This window comes from Amia ocellicauda, chromosome 6 (assembly GCF_036373705.1).
Source record: "Amia ocellicauda isolate fAmiCal2 chromosome 6, fAmiCal2.hap1, whole genome shotgun sequence".
NCBI lineage: Eukaryota > Metazoa > Chordata > Actinopteri > Amiiformes > Amiidae > Amia > Amia ocellicauda.
In genome coordinates, this window is record NC_089855.1 from 28,000,858 (window position 1) to 28,021,529 (window position 20,672).

Genomic DNA, 20,672 nt, shown 5'->3' on the forward strand with positions numbered 1-20,672 from the left:
TAAAACCCCTTTTCATAACCTATTGCTAAGCAGGGAACAAGACCAACCATCATGCGCCTCTCCGTTCCTCTTCTCCTGCATGGCGATTTCGAAGCTGCTGTGCAAGATTTTGTTCAGCGTGCCGATCCACTCCTCCATCTCCACTTCGCTGTCGGCTGCCAGCAGGTAGCTGCTCTTGTCCTGCATCTTCAGTTCAAAGGCGAAACGGCGCACTTTGGTGTTCTGAAAGGAAAGGGCTCAGAGTCAGCTGGCACACAAAAAGCAGCAACAACAACCTGATGAAAACGTCCCCTCTGGCTTGGGCTTCATATCTCCGGATGACATCAGGTTGGAAAGCTAGAGCCCAGCCTTCTCTGATAAGACTGATGTAACAGCATTGCCCCTTTTGTAGGTACAGAATGTGCGTTTGGCTCCTGAGGGAAGACAACTTCCAGAAGGTCAGGATTTACAGTGCAATTCATAATATTATTACTAGTTTTTAGGTTTATTGAACAAGAATGAAAGTTAACGGTGGATGCAGAATCTCTGTCATAAAACAGAATGTTCCAATTCATCATGCAAAGGTAACACCTGCAACTTTTCCTTCCAATGTCAAGTGACCCAAGTTTTTTTCCCCACAAAAGTTAACTCCAAGCAAGCAAAATGTTCTGTATCTACACATTAAAGTACTGCACAGTTTCTTAGGAAATCATTGCATCAGTAATGATATATACTACATCTTCAGAAACACTGATGATACAGGTCATGCACTGATGTGTCACAGTTTCAGAGAGCACCATTTTAAATCACATTTCTTAAACTAATAATAATAATAATACTATTGGTTTGCTTTATCTCAACACTTTGCTATCCGTTTCCACACATTGTTTTTCAGTTAGAACTGGAAAAAATGGAAATGTATACCCCCCTCCTGATAACTGAGTAGGAAACACACTGAGGGAAAGTTAAAACTAAATCCACATGTGCGACAAAGAGCTTTCAAGGGCCAAGACTAAACCTGAGCTCTTTTAAAGGGAATTGCTGAGGCTGGCCGTCTCGGCGCCTCTGGGCCTCGAAGCACGAGACAACTGGCACTGCCTGAATGAGTTCCTGTGCTTCCTCTTTCCTTTTTTTGAGAGCATCTAATGCATGAGTGAATTAATTTACTATCATTTCCACAGGCAGCGTTAATATCCTGATCAGCAAATTGATCTAACGTCTGCCACTCTATATTTCAGTTGTTCTGAGATTATCTACAACAAGAACAAAAAAGAAAATACATCTGCATCCTATCGTGGGAGCTCTGTAAACATCTCTCCGATTTTGTGGTCTACAAAAAGTGAGTTTCTAGAAAGGACTGTCATAAACGTGCTAAAATAATATTAATATAGGATTAGGACCTATAACTTCTAACTACTGTAAATCCTTTCACCACAGATCCAAGCTATAAAAGACACACAAAAAAAACATCATATTAAACTGAGTAAATCTAGCATTAAATAAGATTCATGACAAACCGTAAAAAGCACAAACGAGGCTGAAAAAAGTACAGATCTTTAGGCTTATATTTATACACCAGATGTGGAAGTGTGAGAAAAGATGGCTGTTTAGGGCATCCATGGTTTGGGCCACTATGTTTAGGAGGCTCTGTTTTGAAGGCAGCTGTATTGTGTACAATTGCCTGAGATCCCAGGTTTTGTGGGAGTAGCATGCACAGCCATGAAGCATCAAACACAGTAGTGATATGTCATTAGATATTTCTTGCCAGACTAAACCCCAGCTATGATTAAAAGCATGCTACTGAAAAGTTTGGGGCCATGCTTTTTTCAGATTTCATCTTTTATCAATTTCGACAGGTCAATAAATAATTATGTTGGGCCATGTGCATCTCTGAGGAAAGACATCAGTCAAAAAGACATCTACCAAGTCAGAAAATATGTTGTCCTTATGCTTTGAGGATGAGGCCTGGAGACGTAAATCTATGCGATTCCCAAATGAATAATATATCGGACATCTTCAGGGTGTTGGAAGTCATGGACAGTTTTAGTACAAGGTCTGTGAATGTTATATAGTTGATGACCGAGACTAGTACCAATGGAGCTAATAGCATGAAGTATTTTCTAGATTACAGGACAATGTGTTGTTGATGTTTTTCTTTAGTTTTTCCCCAAAGAAAGGAGTTGAGCTGCAGGCCAACAGCTGGGTAGGGGCGCAGTACAGTCCAGTTTTACAGTCCAAGGGCTTTCAAATGATATCATAAGCAGCAGGAGTGAACGTGTTATGGCAGTTTGAGCTTGTTATACTTTTGTTCGCTAACCAGAGATTGGGTAATTATTAGCAGTCTCTTTGAAAAGCCAGCCATTGTGTGTTTTATCTGTTTTCTTTTTATTAAGTTAGACTTTATTTTTACAGCACAGCATGAGGGTAATTTTCTTAACAATGAAAGTGCAGTAATAACAGGTTTGGAAAAAAAAGCAGAAAGGAAAAGCAGAAATAATGCAGCACTAGACACACACACACATTCGAAAGCACTGCTCAGGGAATCAGGGACAAGCTCGTATATTTTAGTCAAGCTATTTCTTCCTACAAATGAAAAAATGTCCTAAATATAACCAAGTCTGATTTTGTTTTTCATTCAGATTAGTGCCCAAAAGGTGTTAAAAATGTTAAACTTTAAATCTTGAGACATGGCATGTTAAATAATCAACAATCTCCATCTTATGCTAATTTACTATTCATTTATTTATGGCTGTCAACTTTATCCTGAGCAACTTGCATTTGTAAAGCTTTCATACATCTAAATATTTTACTGGAACAATCTAGGTGCAGTGCCAGCCTGACATTTAACCCTGAACCAACAAGTTATGGGTTCAGAGGTCTAATGCTACTCTCCACACTGCTGCCTACACAATTAAATGACATATGATTCTTGATAAACTCTAATATTTCTGATTGTCCATCTGCAAAATGGTTACAGAGCACAGTTCTGCCATGTGAGGAACATAAGACAGCAGACAGCAATCTTCATAAGCAAAGTCTTTGTTCCCTGTTCAAGGATACTGAAGCCAGCCCTGTTATCTTAAAGAGATTGCTTCAGCAGAATTAAATCTTGGCCAGAAGGGAGGCTACACTCCCTTTAATAAAAGGAGTTGCTTCTCCTCCAAGCCGAGCTTATTATTTTTGCACAGAAATGTTCGCAGCAAGTGTTATGAGAATGCCTGAAAGGTCAGAAACAGCACATCTGCTCCACTGTGTTCATTAAGCACCAAACCACGACTCCCACAGTCAACATGTCAGGGATGAAAGGCAGATTTTACTGTACTTCAAGGTCTGATCATGTTCTGGTTCAATTCAGTTACAATTCAGGCCTTTGCTAGTTTGTAAAATTTGAGATGGGGGGGGGGGGGGGGTTACAAAAATGATACAGGGCCATGTAACTCCATGTATCCATTTACCGTTGTTATTTTTTAAACCCATTCCCTCCTTGCCATTGCTTTTCACCTCATCCGTGGTGGAGGAGTTGTCCCATGCTCTCCAGAGATCAAAGCCTTTCACCTTCTTGCGCAAAAATTGTTCGGTGACAAACAATGCACACTCCCCTTGCACTTAAACTTTGGTCTCCTTCATGTGCAAAAGACACCATAGACATCAGGTGTACATTTGTACTTTATCGTGCATGGTTTCATTAACCTGTATTTACTGGGCAACTGCTTTCTGCTCAACCTTTGCACAAGATCTTAATAAAGGTCTCTCCCTCAAAACAAAAATGTGATTTCTTGCAAAGCCCAACTTTGAGCAAGTATGCAAGGTAATCTCCTTTCAAACACATGTTTAAGATGACTTGGAGTTGACCTAAGTTTTATTTGTATGTTAAACAGGAACATATTGTGTCATGCAAAAGGTTCTGGCAAAGCATTTCTCACTTGCATTTCCCTCCACTGCGTGTCTTTTTCAGTCAGCTTCCCTGTCCTAAATTAGGTGATTGGCAGCATTGCTTTCAAACTGACTGAATTAATTCCTGTTTCTCATTGCACAGGCAGGCAGCCAGCCAGCCACACAACTAGGGTAGAAACCATCTACCATATTAGGTATACCTTTTTTGTCTGTCCAGCTTAGACTTGGCAGTGAAGAGTAAAGTCACAGATCATCAAGGCCCCTCAGCAGTTTTTTTTTTTATTGTTAGCAGTTTTATCATTATAATCAAACAGTATGCCCAGTTTTGCACCATTTACCTACATGTCCAGAGACTTAAAGAGCCACTGTGCCTTGATCATGCTTATAATAAAATAGTTTTGGGCTAACTCAAGATGGCAGAGTCTTTTCGTCAAACCCTATTACACTGACTAATCCCTGAATATTTAAGTGGTCCTCAACAGCTGGATTGATTAAGTAATTAAGAGCCACTCAAGTGGCACAAAGTACTAATTGGATTGAAACTGAAGTGCCAAGGTTGTATCAGATCACATTTAAAAACGGATATCCATTGTCCGCAGTGCGCTTTGGGGACATTACCTGAACAACACCCATGCAGGAGTCCAAGAATATCGATCCTTTGGGCTCTCTGGAGAGTTTCTCGTCCTTGTAGAAGTTAAGGTTGTAAGATCCATCACCAAGCTGGGTCAGGTGGAAATATCTTCTTTTGAATGACTGAGAAGCAGAAGAAAATATGTACCATTTAAAATGCAGACCAATGATGGGGAAAGCAAACAGCTGGCCAAGCAAACCATGAAATGATGGAGTGTTAAAATGATTAAGATTCCTCTTAAAGAAAGAAAAGTTTAACACAATTAAGAACTCAATGTAAAACCCATAACCCTTGGAATTCATAAAACTTTCTGCTCTATATGCTTTGTTCAGCAACCCTGCAATATTGTACGGCAATCGTATGAGGCCAAGCAATGCCACACATGAGCACAATATAAAGCTGGCTATTAATATTAATAGCGATGATCTGTTTGTTCTCTTAGAGCTGACATCATTGGCTTTCTTACCCTCATGGTCACACTGATTGCGCTGTTCATATTGCCTTTGTAAAGCCATCCGTGTTTTGTTACCCCTCCCTTCTGGGAGCCGAGGGAAGCTGTATCCTGAAAAACACATCCAGAGCAATCAGTCCACACATGCTGCTGCTCACACACACACACACACACACACAAGCACACATGTATACACAGTCTCACGAATGTTTGGCAAAGTTTCAAGGGGTATCAAACATGTCAGTCAAATATTTTCCAGGACGTGAAGTGCAGGTGCTCTTGACATGCTAGGAAAGGGTCTCACAGCTGACTAAAACCGTCGTCGTCCACAGAACAGAGTAAATGTACCGAGAGAAATAATAAGCACAAAACAAAAACAAAAGGAGAATATTGCATCCCTCTTCCTTTTAGTAAAGAAAAACCCATATATTATTAGTAGGGTGTCATTCAAGTGCATATGAAAAAAGCATGCTACAGGTAAAGCAATATTTACAGGTTCCTCAGGATCCCCTGGTTTCATGCCTATTATTTATACTACATTAAAACTGAGATGCCACTTTAATACTATTACTGAATTATTTTCATTAAAATTCTGAAATTAAAACCTATACAAATGCATATAAATCACATTCTTCACTCCTACCTTATTCAATAAGTGAATAACTGTGTGTATTCCTATAAACTGATGGAGTTGTTATAGTTTAATTGGTTTGGTTAAGTAACTCCTAAACTCTGAAAATAAATGTGGGTCTCAAGCTCTAATTTCCATATCATAAGTAGGATTTCGATATATTTTCAGATCACATTTAATATTTTTCCCACAGCCAAATGAGAAGTAGCAGCTGTCTGGAGAAGAACGGCTGCAAATCACACCATCTTGTATGTTTGTGAGGGACTCTGATGCTTTGTATGAATGTTTCATGAGCTTTATTTAGACATTGTCCACATGTCCCATGTATAAGCACCAGTCTCATAGAGGCAGGCAAAGCATTTCCAGACACTTACAGTAACAAAATGGTTTTTGAATATAATTTGATATAATTTTTTTTGTTTGTTTATTTCAATGTCTGTTTTTCGCAGAGTATGAAACACTTGAAGCATTTCATATGCTACATGCGGCCGGGAAAGTTTTTTCAAGATACGGTTCACCTCATCATACATCTGACTGTGATGTCTTTCCCGGTAGCTGTGTCTAAACCGTGTTTGCTTTCTCTGAACTATAATACACCACAGATGGTCACTAAGCAACCTGCAGATCAACAGTCACCCAAACCATGATTGTTTTGTTTTATTATTTGGAGAATTAATCATAGGCAATGCACTGCATTTCAAGTAGCCATTTGTTAGCTTGGGCATTTGCATCAATCCAAGAAGATTACAGATATTGTATTTCCAGACAGAGTAGAGACCATACATGGAGGAGGAGGAAGAAAAAAAAAAATGTCATAGACCATCAAGGAACCTGAAATTAGATATTAACAGACAATAATATATGAATGTGTATTCATTGTACATATAAAAGGGAATGCGCTTTTGGCACTCATTCTTTGTACAGTACTCAGTCTACAGTTTCTCTCCTTCTGTGAGAATATTTTCACTGAGTAACTGTGGGAGAAAGCACTTTGCCACTCCCACCTTTTTGTTTTTTTTAAATGTACATCTGCTCAGCTTTTACACTTTTGTAGCATTTCCAAGATATTTTGAAAATCTTAATTTAAGACTTTTGCATTTTTTTTAATAAGACAACTTTATATTCAGTCACTGAGTATTTAACATTTCAAGGGTCCAGTTGAGAGAGATCGGGGGGGGGGGGGTGGGGGGGAGAAAGCACATCACCGAAAAAGAACGATGTTGTAATTTAATTATTTTACTTTAATCAAATTTCATAATGTGCTGACTGTTTATTTCTGTCTCATGCATCAGGATTGTACCTTAGGGCAAAAAGCCAAGTTATTTCCCACAAGAGTGTATTGTGCCAAACCAAGACCAGTAAATAACTCTTAGAAGAAAAAGGATTACAATGAGATCAAATGAGGAAATCAAGAAAACTTTTAAAAGAGACGTTTCATTCTTAAATTGGCTCCAAAAGGATTCATTAAGGAGAGAGTACTGGTAAGTGGTTTGTCAGAGTAGTCAATCGAGAAGGTGGCTTTAGACTTAGATTTGCACAACGCCACGGTGGCAACTGAACTACAATCCTCTAGACCCCTGACACAGTGCCTTCTGGGAACCCATCCTGAAGGCAGTCCTTCCTGTCACAGGAATTCACCTCTCACCAGGCTCGGTGTTAGAGAGGGTCAGCCAAGCCACTGGCCGAAGACGTTGGAATTGTGCTCCCAGACTAGAGCAGAAGGGAAAATGCTATTTTTGGAAGCAGATCTCAGAAGACAGGAGGTGACGGCTGAGTGACTGAGGGCCGTTTACTTACCTCATCTTTGTCTGCATCTTCGTCTACCTCAAAGACGTGGACGGGCAGCTTATCTGGCCGGGACACCTTGCTGTAAAACAGTTCTCGAGACTCAGCAAGAAAATCCACACTTTGCTGCAGTAGCTTCACAATCACTACACTACACAAATACTCTAAACATATAAGGATTCCCAGTTTTCTTCTACAGACTGTATTGCAGGCAAAAATGGACCCTGAAATATTCCTTAATGTCAAATTTACTTTTCTTACTGTTGGGATGAGACCAGTCATGATATACAGGACTCCACATGAGGATTTGGACATGGATAGCACATATAAATATACATATGGAAAAAAGGTATATTTCAGTACACATCTATAATATACCACCATAAAGTCCTTTGCGTTGAAGCAGCCCTTGTGAATAAAAGCCTTATTTTGAGCTAATTCACCACTCAATACAAGGATTCTAAGCCCCTAACATGGTGGTCTGTGATTGTGAGTGTGAGTGTGACTGGCCTCTCCAAGTCCTCCAGCGAAATGTAACAGCCCTGAGTGAAAACACTGAGGCATATGGCCTTGTGTAAAGGTGCTGTACACACTTATGCAACTTTCAACTTTTCTCTGGACTTCTTAACTGCCGCGGCTTTCTTCTTTATATACAGATTGTGTCAATCTAGAGAGAGACCCACCCTCCAAAAACCACAAATTCCCTGCCACTGGCTTCCCATAACGTAACAGACAATGCAATCCAGCTCTGGCACTGCCTGTTAAAAGGTATTACAGCTTTCGGCGTGGTTGAAGTGACTTTTTAATTAAAGGCTTGCCCCCCTTCTTCACTTCAGGAAGCGAGGTTGTGCCACATCCTTCAAACTTTTTTTCTCACTGCTATTAGCATGCGTCAGAGAATGGAAGAGCCATGTCAGTTCGAAACGGGGGATGGAGGGAGGGGGACAGACTAAAATAAACTGTCACTATAGGGCTTTCACAGACAAGGACATTGCTTCTTTCAGCAGGAAACAGAGTGAATTGTTCAAGGTCAGAAGAGCAGTGGAGATCCATTTGTGAGACCTATTCTTCCACGGTGTAACCTAATGTCATGATACTGAATGGTTTACAATACACAGAGGGCATTTCATTCTACTCATATGGTAGATGAATGAAGTAGAGGAGGGATGTATTTTAGAGGATGTGGATCCTGTAAAGTTTTTAATCGTATCCCTAGTTCTGCACATGGTTGCCATTCGGTAAGAAAATCCTAAAATAGCTTGATTGTACTCAGTTTGAAGGAAACTGTTTATTTTTGAGCTACGATCAGATTGACCTGTGGTATTCCTTATTAGGAGCCAATGCCAAGACTTCCATTCTACATTTAGTGGATTTAAAAACAGAAATAGATTACGTCATCCCAGATAAATCCAATACAGAACCCATGTCTAGTGTTTAGATTAAACAACAACAAATAATACAAAAGCACCAGACAAAGTTTGTCCCAACTTGCCCAGTAAAACCTTAAAAAAAAAAAAGAATATATGTATCAATTCATCAAGCACCCTTGTTATGGAAGGATTAGCAAAGTAAAACAAGAGTTGAACCAAAAGGGAAGATGACTTACTTTGGAAGCTGTCGGAAATCTCCAGAGTAATCCTCGTACTTATAATTAACAACGTGCCAGTCTGAGTTGTAGGTCTTGATGCACTGTGGAGGGAAAGCAAATCACTGGAGGGCTTTTTCACACATCTTGAGCACACAAATGTATCCATTTATACACAGAGGCAATCTTAATAGTAAGGGAAAACATCAGCTTAGTTTACACAGGAGAAAAAAGCTTAAGCACCAATTAAAGCCTGGCGCAACCAGTCTGGTTATTTTACTTTTCTTCATTAAAATGAACCTTAGACTTCAATTACCTTACACAAGTTATGGAAATGTGGGAATCAAAGGACCAGATCCTCAATAGGAAGTGAGGTTTACATGTTAAAATAAAAAATCATAAATATTTGCACCGGACCTTACACTCACCTAAAGGATTATTAGGAACACCATACTAATACTGTGTTTGACCCCCTTTCGCCTTCAGAACTGCCTTAATTCTACGTGGCATTGATTCAACAAGGTGCTGAAAGCATTCTTTAGAAATGTTGGCCCATATTGATAGGATAGCATCTTGCAGTTGATGGAGATTTGTGGGATGCACATACAGGGCACGAAGCTCCCGTTCCACCACATCCCAAAGATGCTCTATTGGGTTGAGATCTGGTGACTGTGGGGGCCAGTTTAGTACAGTGAACTCATTGTCATGTTCAAGAAACCAATTTGAAATGATTCCACCTTTGTGACATGGTGCATTATCCTGCTGGAAGTAGCCATCAGAGGATGGGTACATGGTGGTCATAAAGGGATGGACATGGTCAGAAACAATGTTCAGGTAGGCCGTGGCATTTAAACGATGCCCAATTGGCACTAAGGAGCAGATTACATTTAACTTCAAAATGCATTTAAAATCATCGTTGAAATGAGCAGGAAAAAAATAAATAATTTGTAACTCATTAGCACTTCAGAACATTAGGCCTCAAACATTCTGAAGAATTACTTGCTTCACATATCTCTATCTATATTTAAATCAGATTATGAGAGGAATTATGCAGGAAGTGAATCCCAAAATGAAAGTAAAAAGTAAGCTTTTTAATGGGCATGTTAAAAAAAAAAAAAAAGCCAGTTTTAGACTACGATCTACTGTCAGCTACAAAAATGCATTTGTGTTCAGTTGGGATATCACTCATTATTTGGCAGTATGTGTCATATCCCCGTAAATCACAATCTGGGCCCATGACACAAAACAACACCTGCAAACAGCTAGAAAATAAAATCTTCACACTGCTACCCTGTCTGTCAAGTGGTATAATTAGGTTTTATTTATACATTTCCGTAGAGGGAGGAAAGATAGCGAATATATAAATCTAAAATCAGGTTAGTGAGAAATCCTTACAAGAAGTGCATTACAACCTAGGAAGGGCACATCAAATTTGTTCACAAATGTTTGGTTTGTGAACAGCCAACCAGTTACGTGGGAAGGAATGTTACAAGCAGGACAATGGCTGTATTCATGGCTCCCAAAATGATCAGTCAGAAAAGCAGCAATCTCAAAGAATATGTTCAGGGCCCTGTACATCAAGCTTACAGTAAAAGGTAGGTGTTAAGTGGATACAAATGATACTCCGTCTTACTCATTCAAATACACATCTGGTACAACTTTAAATCAACACAATCCACGGTTACCAATTCCAATCACAAGAATTAGAAAATGAAGACATTCCAGTTACGAGAAATACCCTGACTGGGGAATCAAACGGTATACAGAGACAACCGCGCTGTGAGGCAGTCTGCAGCTGTTCTGTGATGTCATGGTGCACTTGACCTAATGGAAGTATCATTTTCCCCGTTGCCTGATGTTCCTTTGCACTACCTCCTAACCCATGTGCCAGAAGAACAAGCACAGGGGTGGGGGTGGGGGTGTCATTGTCCCCCCTGTACAGAACAGCACACACAGAAGTTCGTTTATTCATCCGGCAGCACATTTCTCTTCTGCTGCTCTCACATGATCTGATCAATAGTGTACTGTCTATATTCGAGACCAGGCGTATCCATCCACAGGGACAATGTAGTGCATGTGGAACAATCACAGAGCAGTTCACCAATCATAAATATATACTCATGTGGCCGCTGATGTGAGAGTCTGGGCAAAATAAAATAAAAAATGAATGGGTCCCTAGAGAAGGAGGGAACACAACCTGTTGTACAATATTTTTAGATTGAAATGAAAACCGATCAGCAACTCTTGAAGATCATGAATATCAAGCGGAAGAGCAGAATGGTTGATCTTCAAAGAGATAGAAGACTAAAGAACAGTAAACAACTGCTTCTTACCGGCTCATCTGAAGATTGAGGTGGAAGTATAAGCAGCAGTTAGGAGCTAACCAGCATTACATTATGTCAGTTCCTTTGGTTATCTTCTCATATAGACTGGAACTGAGCAATGACTTAATTGAGAGCTACAGCGGTTTCCCACTTGCATGTGTAGGAGGAATATCCTAATTATTTGTTAGGAGTTGGTTTCATATGATTTGTGAGGGGGAAAACTACCATAGTCTTCTAAAGAATAGGAGTGGTAATCCTGGTTTGCAGTAACCACCAATATACATTCATTGTGAATTGTCAAGAAGGGGAAAAAAACAACAAAAAACAGCACTTGCTTACAAATATAAATCTGAATCTGAATTATCTCCAATCTTCTCCTATTCACACTTGACAACTTTCAATGCTTATCATGTTTCACGTAATCACTAAAAACACGTGACACATCTATGTTTCTGATTCTCTCATCATTCTCTCTCTCTCAATTTTGTTGTACAACCACTGAAAATAAAATGGTTCAGCATGTCCTTCATGCCGAGATAAAGTAATGTAAAGTACCTAGTACGGTGTGTTAGCCTCTACAAACAATACCAAAGGGAATATCCAAAGTTCCAGCCATGTTAGCACATTTCTCATACTGTCCTCCCTCCTGTGCCCACTGCAGAACCAGAACACCGAAGTTCTGCGCTCTTCAGTCATCAGGCCCACATGCACGATTCCATAACCCTGATGCAAAACGTATCAAAACGGTGCTCAGTGGTTTGATCAAATGTCACCACGAAATTCTCTCCAAACCACATGGTTCACTGTGGTTGTAGACCTGCATTCAAAGTCAGATTCAAAAGAGCTCTGCAGATAGGGGAAGGTCTTAATGTTGTTCCAATATAACATGACAAGAAAGGACTCACCTCCTGCACAAATAAGCTCTGCGCCTCCTTCTCTGCATTTTCAGGCACGGTCGGATAGAGTGTTCTTCCTTGGCGCCTCAGAGTTGATATCTGCCAAGGTGAAAACAGCTCAGATGAACATAACTTCAGACAGGACATATCTTGGTTGTCTAAAACCATTTACTTTATTCATTGCCCAAATCCCCATGATAACCATGGCCCTGTAACAACCACAGAAATTTTAACGGTTTTATTTACATATTCATCATACTTTTATTTACATATTGTGAGTGTACTATATATTCGTATACAAATAAGTAGTTATGTATTTATTTCTTTATTTATGCGTGAATGTATTTATTTAAATTTAATGTGGAATTGTTTCATGGTAAAGCAAGCACAGGAAATTCAATCACTTATACTATAACACAGTAAAGATAGAACAAGCATTCACTTGTTTCAAATTACTCTGTTGTTCCAGGCTGTCAGTTAAACAAGACTAGCTCAGACAGTTGTGGAATGAAGCTTCCTCCATGAACTGCATACAAATATTTCCAAAAAATATATGCAGTGGGTCTGATTTGATGGACTGTGACATTTATCTTCACTATAAGGTGTTTGCTGATAGAAATGTTCCAAATCTGAGGCTTGAAGCTTAAACATCTCCCTCAAACATTGTAATCCCAAAACCAATGCCTAAACCTGTTCATGATCAAATTCAGCAGCAAATATAAATAGTTTACAATGCGGTAGGACAGCAGTGCTTTAACCACATGAGAGTGTCATGAGGTGGCTGACACACTTTATTAACCATTGTGCTGTGAACTGGCTCCCCCAGAATCCGTTCTTGGACACGGACTGCAATCTCACACAGGATCGGAAAGAAACAGGAATTCCTGACCAAAACGTAGTGGTGAAACTTCCAGAAAATGGCTACCACTACAGCTACTGAAAACTGATCTAATAGCTGGATGCTTTCAATGGCTTTCTTGAATTTATTAAGATGTGCCAGGAAACAATATTATTATAATACTTGATTCATTATTAAGTAATTCTCTTGCATGATGCCAGTATTAGAAAAAAGAGAAGCAAAATCTACTGTGTTAAAAAAAGAAAAATATCTAGGAATCTTTAGGACAATTCCTTAAGGAATGATGTGACTGAACTGAACTGGAATGTACAAAACTAAAACAATCAAATAGTAAATAGAGTCTCTAGGCATTAAACGCAAACCACAAGGAAAATACGTTCTTTAATTGTGTGTAGGATGTGTATGTTCAGCTGGTCATGACTTCACTGAACACTCATGCTTGTTTTTTTTTCTTCTTCTGTAAAACAAATTAAACACTCCACAAGTTCAAAAGGCCAGTGCATGATGCAAGATGCTTCTCTTCATTGTTCATCTCAGAGGCCCATGAACACACCCTGTCTTGGCCGGCAGCCACCTTTCAAAAGTTCTAAGGGAATTCTAACCTTGTTTTCCAGAGAGGAACGATTCCTTCCACTTTTCACTACGCTTAAGAGGCAAAAAGACTCAACGCTCTGTACTGATTGACTTTTCATAGGTCTGCTCCTGCAGTGAGCGAGATGTAAAAATGCTGACAGGCACTAGACCCTGCAGCATCTAGCCGAGGATGTGAACGGAGCATGCCCCTCCTGCCACTTCACACTGCATTAGTCTGCCAGCTGGAAATGTAGGGCACATCTTTTAACAATGAGCATTAAGGTGTCTCCTTACATCACGGTAAATTATTTAACACCTTTTGTTGAGATTTCTTTAAGAATCTCTATTAACAGCTTCAAAAATCCAAACCTACATACACATACAACCCTTGGCGGAAGCAGGATCATGATAAGCCATAAGTAAGCAATACTGGGACACAAAAACACAAAATCTACCTCCTACCTGGGCATCATTGGAATTGTGGGTGGTCTTCCAACAAAGAGCACTAATCCCTCTTAATATCACTCTTGCTTTGAAGATGTGTTAAATTACAGTTTGTGCTGGTTCAAGTTCAATAAACAATTACGTTTATTTCCCATAAGGTATTACAAGAGTATTAGGCAAAAGAAAAAGAAAAAAAAAGGAGAATTTTGCAGAAGACCTTCAAAGATATAATGCAAGCTTCAGTAAAGAAACCTGCTGTACAAATTTGCATTGCCATATCTGCATGCTGATTTCCATTTAGCGAGTAACAGTAAACTAAATTGAACTTTATTTCATTCAATGTATTAAACTGCATCCCTAGTAGCAATTCCAGGAGTCTGTAAAATAGAGTGGGGTGGGATACATTTCCCTCTAAATAAGTCAATACAATTAGAGACTACCACATATACTGTGGCAGTGTGTTGTGTAAATCCTGTATTAGGAGGGTTGTTTTCCTTGAGCTCTCTCACACTGTTTTCACTCAGTCTTCCTTTAATGATGTTCTTTAGCCGAAGCAGTGACTTAACTTCCATGAGCTGAAACGCTTTCCTTCTCGGGTTGTTTTCCTTTTTGACGTAGCAAAATGGAAAAGCTCTGCAAAAACTCAAAATCACCACAGAAGAACAGAAACCACAGTAAAATGAAATCTATTCAATATCTGCTCACCCTCTTGCAAAACGGTTCCAAGACTGGGGACGCAACTTGTGCCATGTCAATTGATGCACATTTATGAACTCATTGGACTGTACCTAATTGGCAACTGATAACATAAAATGCCACTGACGAATTCTTTCAGCTGGAACGCAGCACTACAGCATCCTAGTGCAGCTAAAGTAGCAATCTGCTTTTTACATTTGGTCGGCACACATTCCAACTGAAGAACCATATGGATACTTTCAAGTGCGGAACTATGGAGGGACTAAATTAAACAGCTGATTTTCATTTTAGACAGATGGAAGAACACATCCCTGCTATGACCGACTTGTTTTATAGCTCGCTTTTGCCAAAAACACGAGAGGGAGGATAGCATCACAAAGACTAATTTGTTTTACGACTTCTGGTTTTGGGTTTATGAAGGAATAGTAATAGTTTAAAAGTGCCAGTAAGATTAGATTGAGATTTAGATATCACACTCTAGTTCACCACCACAAACCTGCATTTTCATACATGATGAGTAATTAATTAGGGCTGGTGAAATGTATTTAATGGAAATAAAGAGTTAACTGTGCTAGCGGTAACAAGAACAGAACCAGCAGGTTGTCTTCACACTATTTTGCCAGGATCTCCCACATCACAGCTGATGAATTTCTAAAATTTGTTTGTAATTTGGGTAGCAATTTCATGATGAGGCCGAACGTCCAAAATGGGATTGAGGACAACATACATCTTGCTGCAAGATAATTACAGGGTCCCTAGATGCAGGCAGAGTATGACTAACATCAGACATTTATTTGCCATTTTGAAAAATGTGTGATGTAAACAGGAAGTGCTCAGTGTGCATAGGCCAAAATTAGATGTTTAATTCACGTCTGGGCTCAGCCAAACCTTGACACATTTTACCACACCTGCACGTATTAACCTTGCGTTCCACAACATAATTTTCAGTAGAACATTAGGTGTAACTTGCAAAGAAGCACTATTTTAATGATCATTCAGAATTATTAAATTTTAAAAGCGAGGCAGATGTTGCTATTCATTTAGCTGGCAACTGGAAACCTTTTGTGTATATCACTCCCGGGGGTCTTCATATAAAATTGAGAAAAGTATGTATACGATACGGTTAGACAACTGCTGAAAATCCCACTGGTGACAATTGGGCTGGCTCAATACCACAGACGCTATTAATAACACAATGATGTGAAAAGCTGACAGAATCAATACCTTAACATTTCACTGCCTCTGGTTAAATCCCGGGCATCGTGGCCGAGTCACAGTGCTCCCCAGTGTTATTACCTCGGTGACGGCTCCAGGCCTCCGAGTGATCTTGTGATAAAATCATCAAAGTTTCTATTTGTAACCTCTGGGTCTTGCCTTCCTCTCTCCGGTCACAGTTTCCCGGCTTGAGATGATTATCGCTCTAATCTAACTAACAGAGACAAACATGCGTGTATATGGGAGCCAGGATGCAGGCAGAAGGAAACAAAAAGGAATAAGGACTGAAAGTGACAATCATTGAGTACAGCACACCACAGAAAAATCTCTCTCTCTATACATATATAAAGAAAAATCTGGGTTCAGTACATCGTCATTAAGTGCAATAAAGCTTCGTATAGTCAGCTCGCTTACAAAACTTCATCAAAATTCCTCAAACTGCTGCGTTTCTTATTTAGGAAAACCTGCATGACGCAAGCCAACAAATATGGATTTAGTGGTGTCCATTCCTGCCATTTTGTCGCAGCGTTATCTTCTCTTATGTCAAAGCTGCTAATTTAAATACAGAAAATTACAAAGAAAGGACTAAAATACAACACCAAATACATTAAATATAATTTGCATGAGCTGTTGACAGCATTATACAGTACTAGCAAACCACCTTCAAAATAAAGAAATAGGCCTACATCCCTTCTTGATTTTAAATGTCAACAATGGAAGGCTGCAGTAGGCAAATCAATAAATATATTTTTGTGTGAAGATTCCCTATTCACGTAATTCAGTACACCCAGCAGTTTAGTTTGATACAACACAGTGTCTCTGAATTACTGAAAACATACCCCAAGTTGAATGCATTTGACTTGTGCATTGGACTGTTTCAATGTTTTATGAACTACTTCCAATTGCTAATTGTATGCACAGTAATGCTAACTATTTCAATTTAACCATGTGTTAGAATGCATTTTGATCACTGTTAATTGGGAAAACATTTAATGTGGATGTCTGCCATCCACTGCACATTTAAAACTAATCATTCTATACCATTATCATTTCAGATAGTTTGGTTATTTTATTTTTTTAATCTGCTTAGCGGTTTCTAATATGCAATTTATAGGTCTGAAATCACTGTGAGGCCCTTCAGACAGATAATCGCATTAAGTGTAGCCTATCTGTTAGTATAGCTGTGCATCACCTAATATATTAAAATATTGCCTTGAGTTTTAATTGAAAGTAAAGTGCTATTTTTTACAATAAATATGTTAAATTAATTATGAAACCAAACATATAATGCTGCTATCTTGAAGCCCAACTTGGAGAAAATATACTTTCCCTCCAAATACCATACAGTTAACACCACAGAAAATCAAAAAAACACTTCCGGGAGCTGACAGCATTGACAGACATCAATCATCGCTGAGCACAGGTAGAAAATGCAGCAGCACACAAACAGCAGTCCTTTTCTTCAGATAAAGTTAACTCAAAATGGTTCCCGTTTTCAAATGTAGGCTATTCTTATACCTCTTGTGCATTAAAATAAGCACTCCCAAAATACTGCAATACTCTGATTCTTCCCATATATTTCCACACCTATGACCGAATATCAGAAATCTGCATGAGCACCTATATCACAAGTCCAAAGTACCAGATAATGCATTTGGGCTTTGTTCACTTTGTAGTTGATGCCTTGCAATACCAGGGGAAGATGACAATATTACACTGTCAATTTTCACACAAAAGGCTACCAAAGCACAAAACCACGTATGAGAAAGTTTCACAATACAGATGGGTGTCATATGAGAGAAGTGCTATATTAAAACAAAAAAAAAAAACAAGTATTTCCTTTGTCATGCAGCAGCCACACTTTGCGGTGATAAAAACACAGAGAAGTCATAGCTTCATGAGAATGAAACTGGTATAAAACACACTCGCCAATCCTCAAGAAAATATACATCTTGCTTTCAAATTGAAGGTTACAAATGGAATAGACTAGCTATAATTAAACACAAAAATACTGTAATTAGAAGTTACATGGATAAACAATAGTGGTTTGCAAATTCCTTACAAATGTGTTATCAGTATGCAGACAGTAATCTCAGAACACATATCATATTTTGTCAATTAGCTCAGAGGTCCATTAACACAAAAACATGTTTACTTTAGATCTTTGTGGTCAGAATGAAGGCTTGGACATAATTTTGTAGATTTATCTTTAAAGTCTAACTAATTCTAGGATGATAACATTTCAATGTGTGTATCCTGGGACACACCATAATGTACGTTCAGATTTGAGGTTGGATGGGTTTTGCATTATACACTTGAAGTATAGGAACAGGGTTTGACAGAAATGGAATCAGCACACAGCTTTCCTAACTTTCAGTTCTCGTGATTAAAACCAGATGGCAACTTAGGGCATAATCTTGATTGTTTAATCATTTTTATCAATTTAACCTCTGTTTCTCAAAATCTGATTTGATGGCAACAACCAGCACATTGAGGCATTGCCAAAACATATGTTAATACACCTGGATAGCAATGCAGATGGCTGAAACGCACATTTCAGTAGTCACTGGCACCTAATCGCAACCTTAAATCCTACATTTCAGAACGTACATGGACAGGAGATTGTGTCATTAACAAAGGCTCCGAAATCAAAAGTGAAAAGGCTGAATGTGTCCGGTGGAAAAACTCACAGGAGATGATTTAAGAGTTAACAGATGTGCGTCATTCGGTCATGCAGTTTGGGGTTATTCGAAGAGCTCTGGTACACCTGTTGCCTGTCACACTCTTCTGCAGATATACACCGGATTCATCTGTCACAGCCTTCTTGTGACTGGGGTTGGGCCTCCCTATGGTGACTCACTACAGACTAACATTCCAAGACACACAGCGGCAGACCATCAATGCTGGTACTATGAAGTAGTTGTCAGGTCACCAGCTGTCAGCACGTTCACAATATTAGTCTAATGTCTTTCCAAGGACCGCTGCTCCACATACACGCTCATCTCACACACTTATTCGCATGACGCATCACATGCTTACATTGCAAGTGGGATATGCTGCGTTTCAAAAAACCTTTCCATGATGGGGAACTCAGACACAGGAACAGCTCCTCAACTTGTATATGGTTTCAGTTAGATTTCAACCAAAGTGCGCTGGCAAAGTTTCCAGACAAAGACAGATTTAATTGTAATGATATCCATCAGACATCATGGCTCAGTTTAAAGCTTTAATGGGCCAAAAATCACACATGATCTACTGTGGTGAAATTGAAGTGTCTGTGAAATCAGAATATGTGTGCTGTTTTTCTTCAATGCATGTAACATTTTATGTAAAGTTGCCATTTTAAGAGGGAGGGAAGATTTTCATAGAAGATATCCTTAACCCTTGTTCACCCTTTTCCTCGGTGACCAGATGCACTGTTTAACTTAATCTGCCATTTTGTGAAGCCATTGGGCCTTTTACATTTTCATATCATTGTTAAGAAGTGACTGATGGGTTTGTGATTGCTCTTCAGGGTTTTGATTTTGAGGACCTTCCCCCAGCACACACTTTGTCAAGCTTTCTGACTTGGTGGAAGTTAAACTGTACAATGCTTTGTGGTGGTTTGCGTGGAGGAGACTTCTCTGCTGGAGCTGGAGCATAAGATCAGACCAGCAAGGCCATTTCAGTCCTTAAGTCACCAGCCTGAAAGTTTCAGTGAAGCATAAGGAATGGCCCTCCTACACTATCACCCCTGGTAAATTCCAGCTGCACTTCTACGAAAGATCAGCAAGGATATCCATGAAACCACATCTCTCCATCCATGAAATTAAGTTAGTGTGGGCCGTTGTTCCTGCAATAATGTTTGCAGAACACTTCCAGGCAGTTGAACTATATTTAACTCCCTGCACTGGCGACTGCCACAGATCACTGCTTCTGAGTACTGTAAGGAAGTCAGCTCAGCAGGTTTGAATTTAAGTAGTAAAAGTCAGAGGAATAGCAGCCTCTTTAACAGACCAGACTCGGAAATGCAACAGGTTTCTAAAGCTACTGAAATAGCGATAAGTGCGGCTCTGACAAATACAGCATTCTACTTCCCTGCATGTTGCTACAGCTGTTCAAGCATGATACCTGTAATTTCATAGTAAGAGGTTCATGGCCATATCAATGCATTCAGGACTATTACTCCTGTAATACACTGCACTTTTATTATGGGAGGGCAAGGCTTGTTTAGTGATCATTTAAAAGAGAATGAGTGCTTTGTTTCATTATTAACATTTGTGAAAGTCTAGCACAGCTACAAAGACTCTTGATGGCTAACAGAAGAGCCAGAGGTCAAAGCATGCATTGCATTTCTGTTATGATCTTTCTCCTGTAAGGGGTCAAAGGGCATACCGGAGGGGATGGCACACCCCCTGGGCACAGATAAAAATAATGGGCATGAGAGAAGATATTTCAAGAAAAACTCTAGCATTCTACTGTGAACATATTATAAGGTTGTTAATTACAGGAAGAAAATAAGATTCATAGATGTAGCAGCAAGTGAATAAGTGATACAGTGAGGGGAAAAAAGTATTTGATCCCCTGCTGATTTTGTACGTTTGCCCACTGACAAAGAAATGATCAGTCTATAATTTTAATGGTAGGTGTATTTTAACAGTGAGAGACAGAATAACAACAACAAAATCCAGAAATACGCATTTCAAAAAAGTTATAAATTGATTTGCATG

The 20,672-nt window shown here is 39.2% G+C and overlaps 1 protein-coding gene across 13 annotated transcripts in view; it reads right to left on the reverse strand.

Moving 5' to 3' along the window:
• LOC136751276 (dedicator of cytokinesis protein 9) overlaps window positions 1-20,672 on the reverse strand; it is a 127,953-nt gene that overhangs the window by 47,174 nt on the left and 60,107 nt on the right. For all 13 annotated transcript variants that reach the window (XM_066706754.1, XM_066706744.1, XM_066706751.1 and 10 more), the window contains exons 3-8: window positions 12,186-12,275; window positions 8,978-9,060; window positions 7,384-7,453; window positions 4,971-5,066; window positions 4,492-4,626; window positions 48-222 (exon numbers count right to left, since the gene is read on the reverse strand). In XM_066706754.1, the coding sequence (XP_066562851.1) occupies window positions 48-222; window positions 4,492-4,626; window positions 4,971-5,066; window positions 7,384-7,453; window positions 8,978-9,060; window positions 12,186-12,275 (649 nt within the window). The remainder of the gene's footprint in view (window positions 1-47; window positions 223-4,491; window positions 4,627-4,970; window positions 5,067-7,383; window positions 7,454-8,977; window positions 9,061-12,185; window positions 12,276-20,672) is intronic.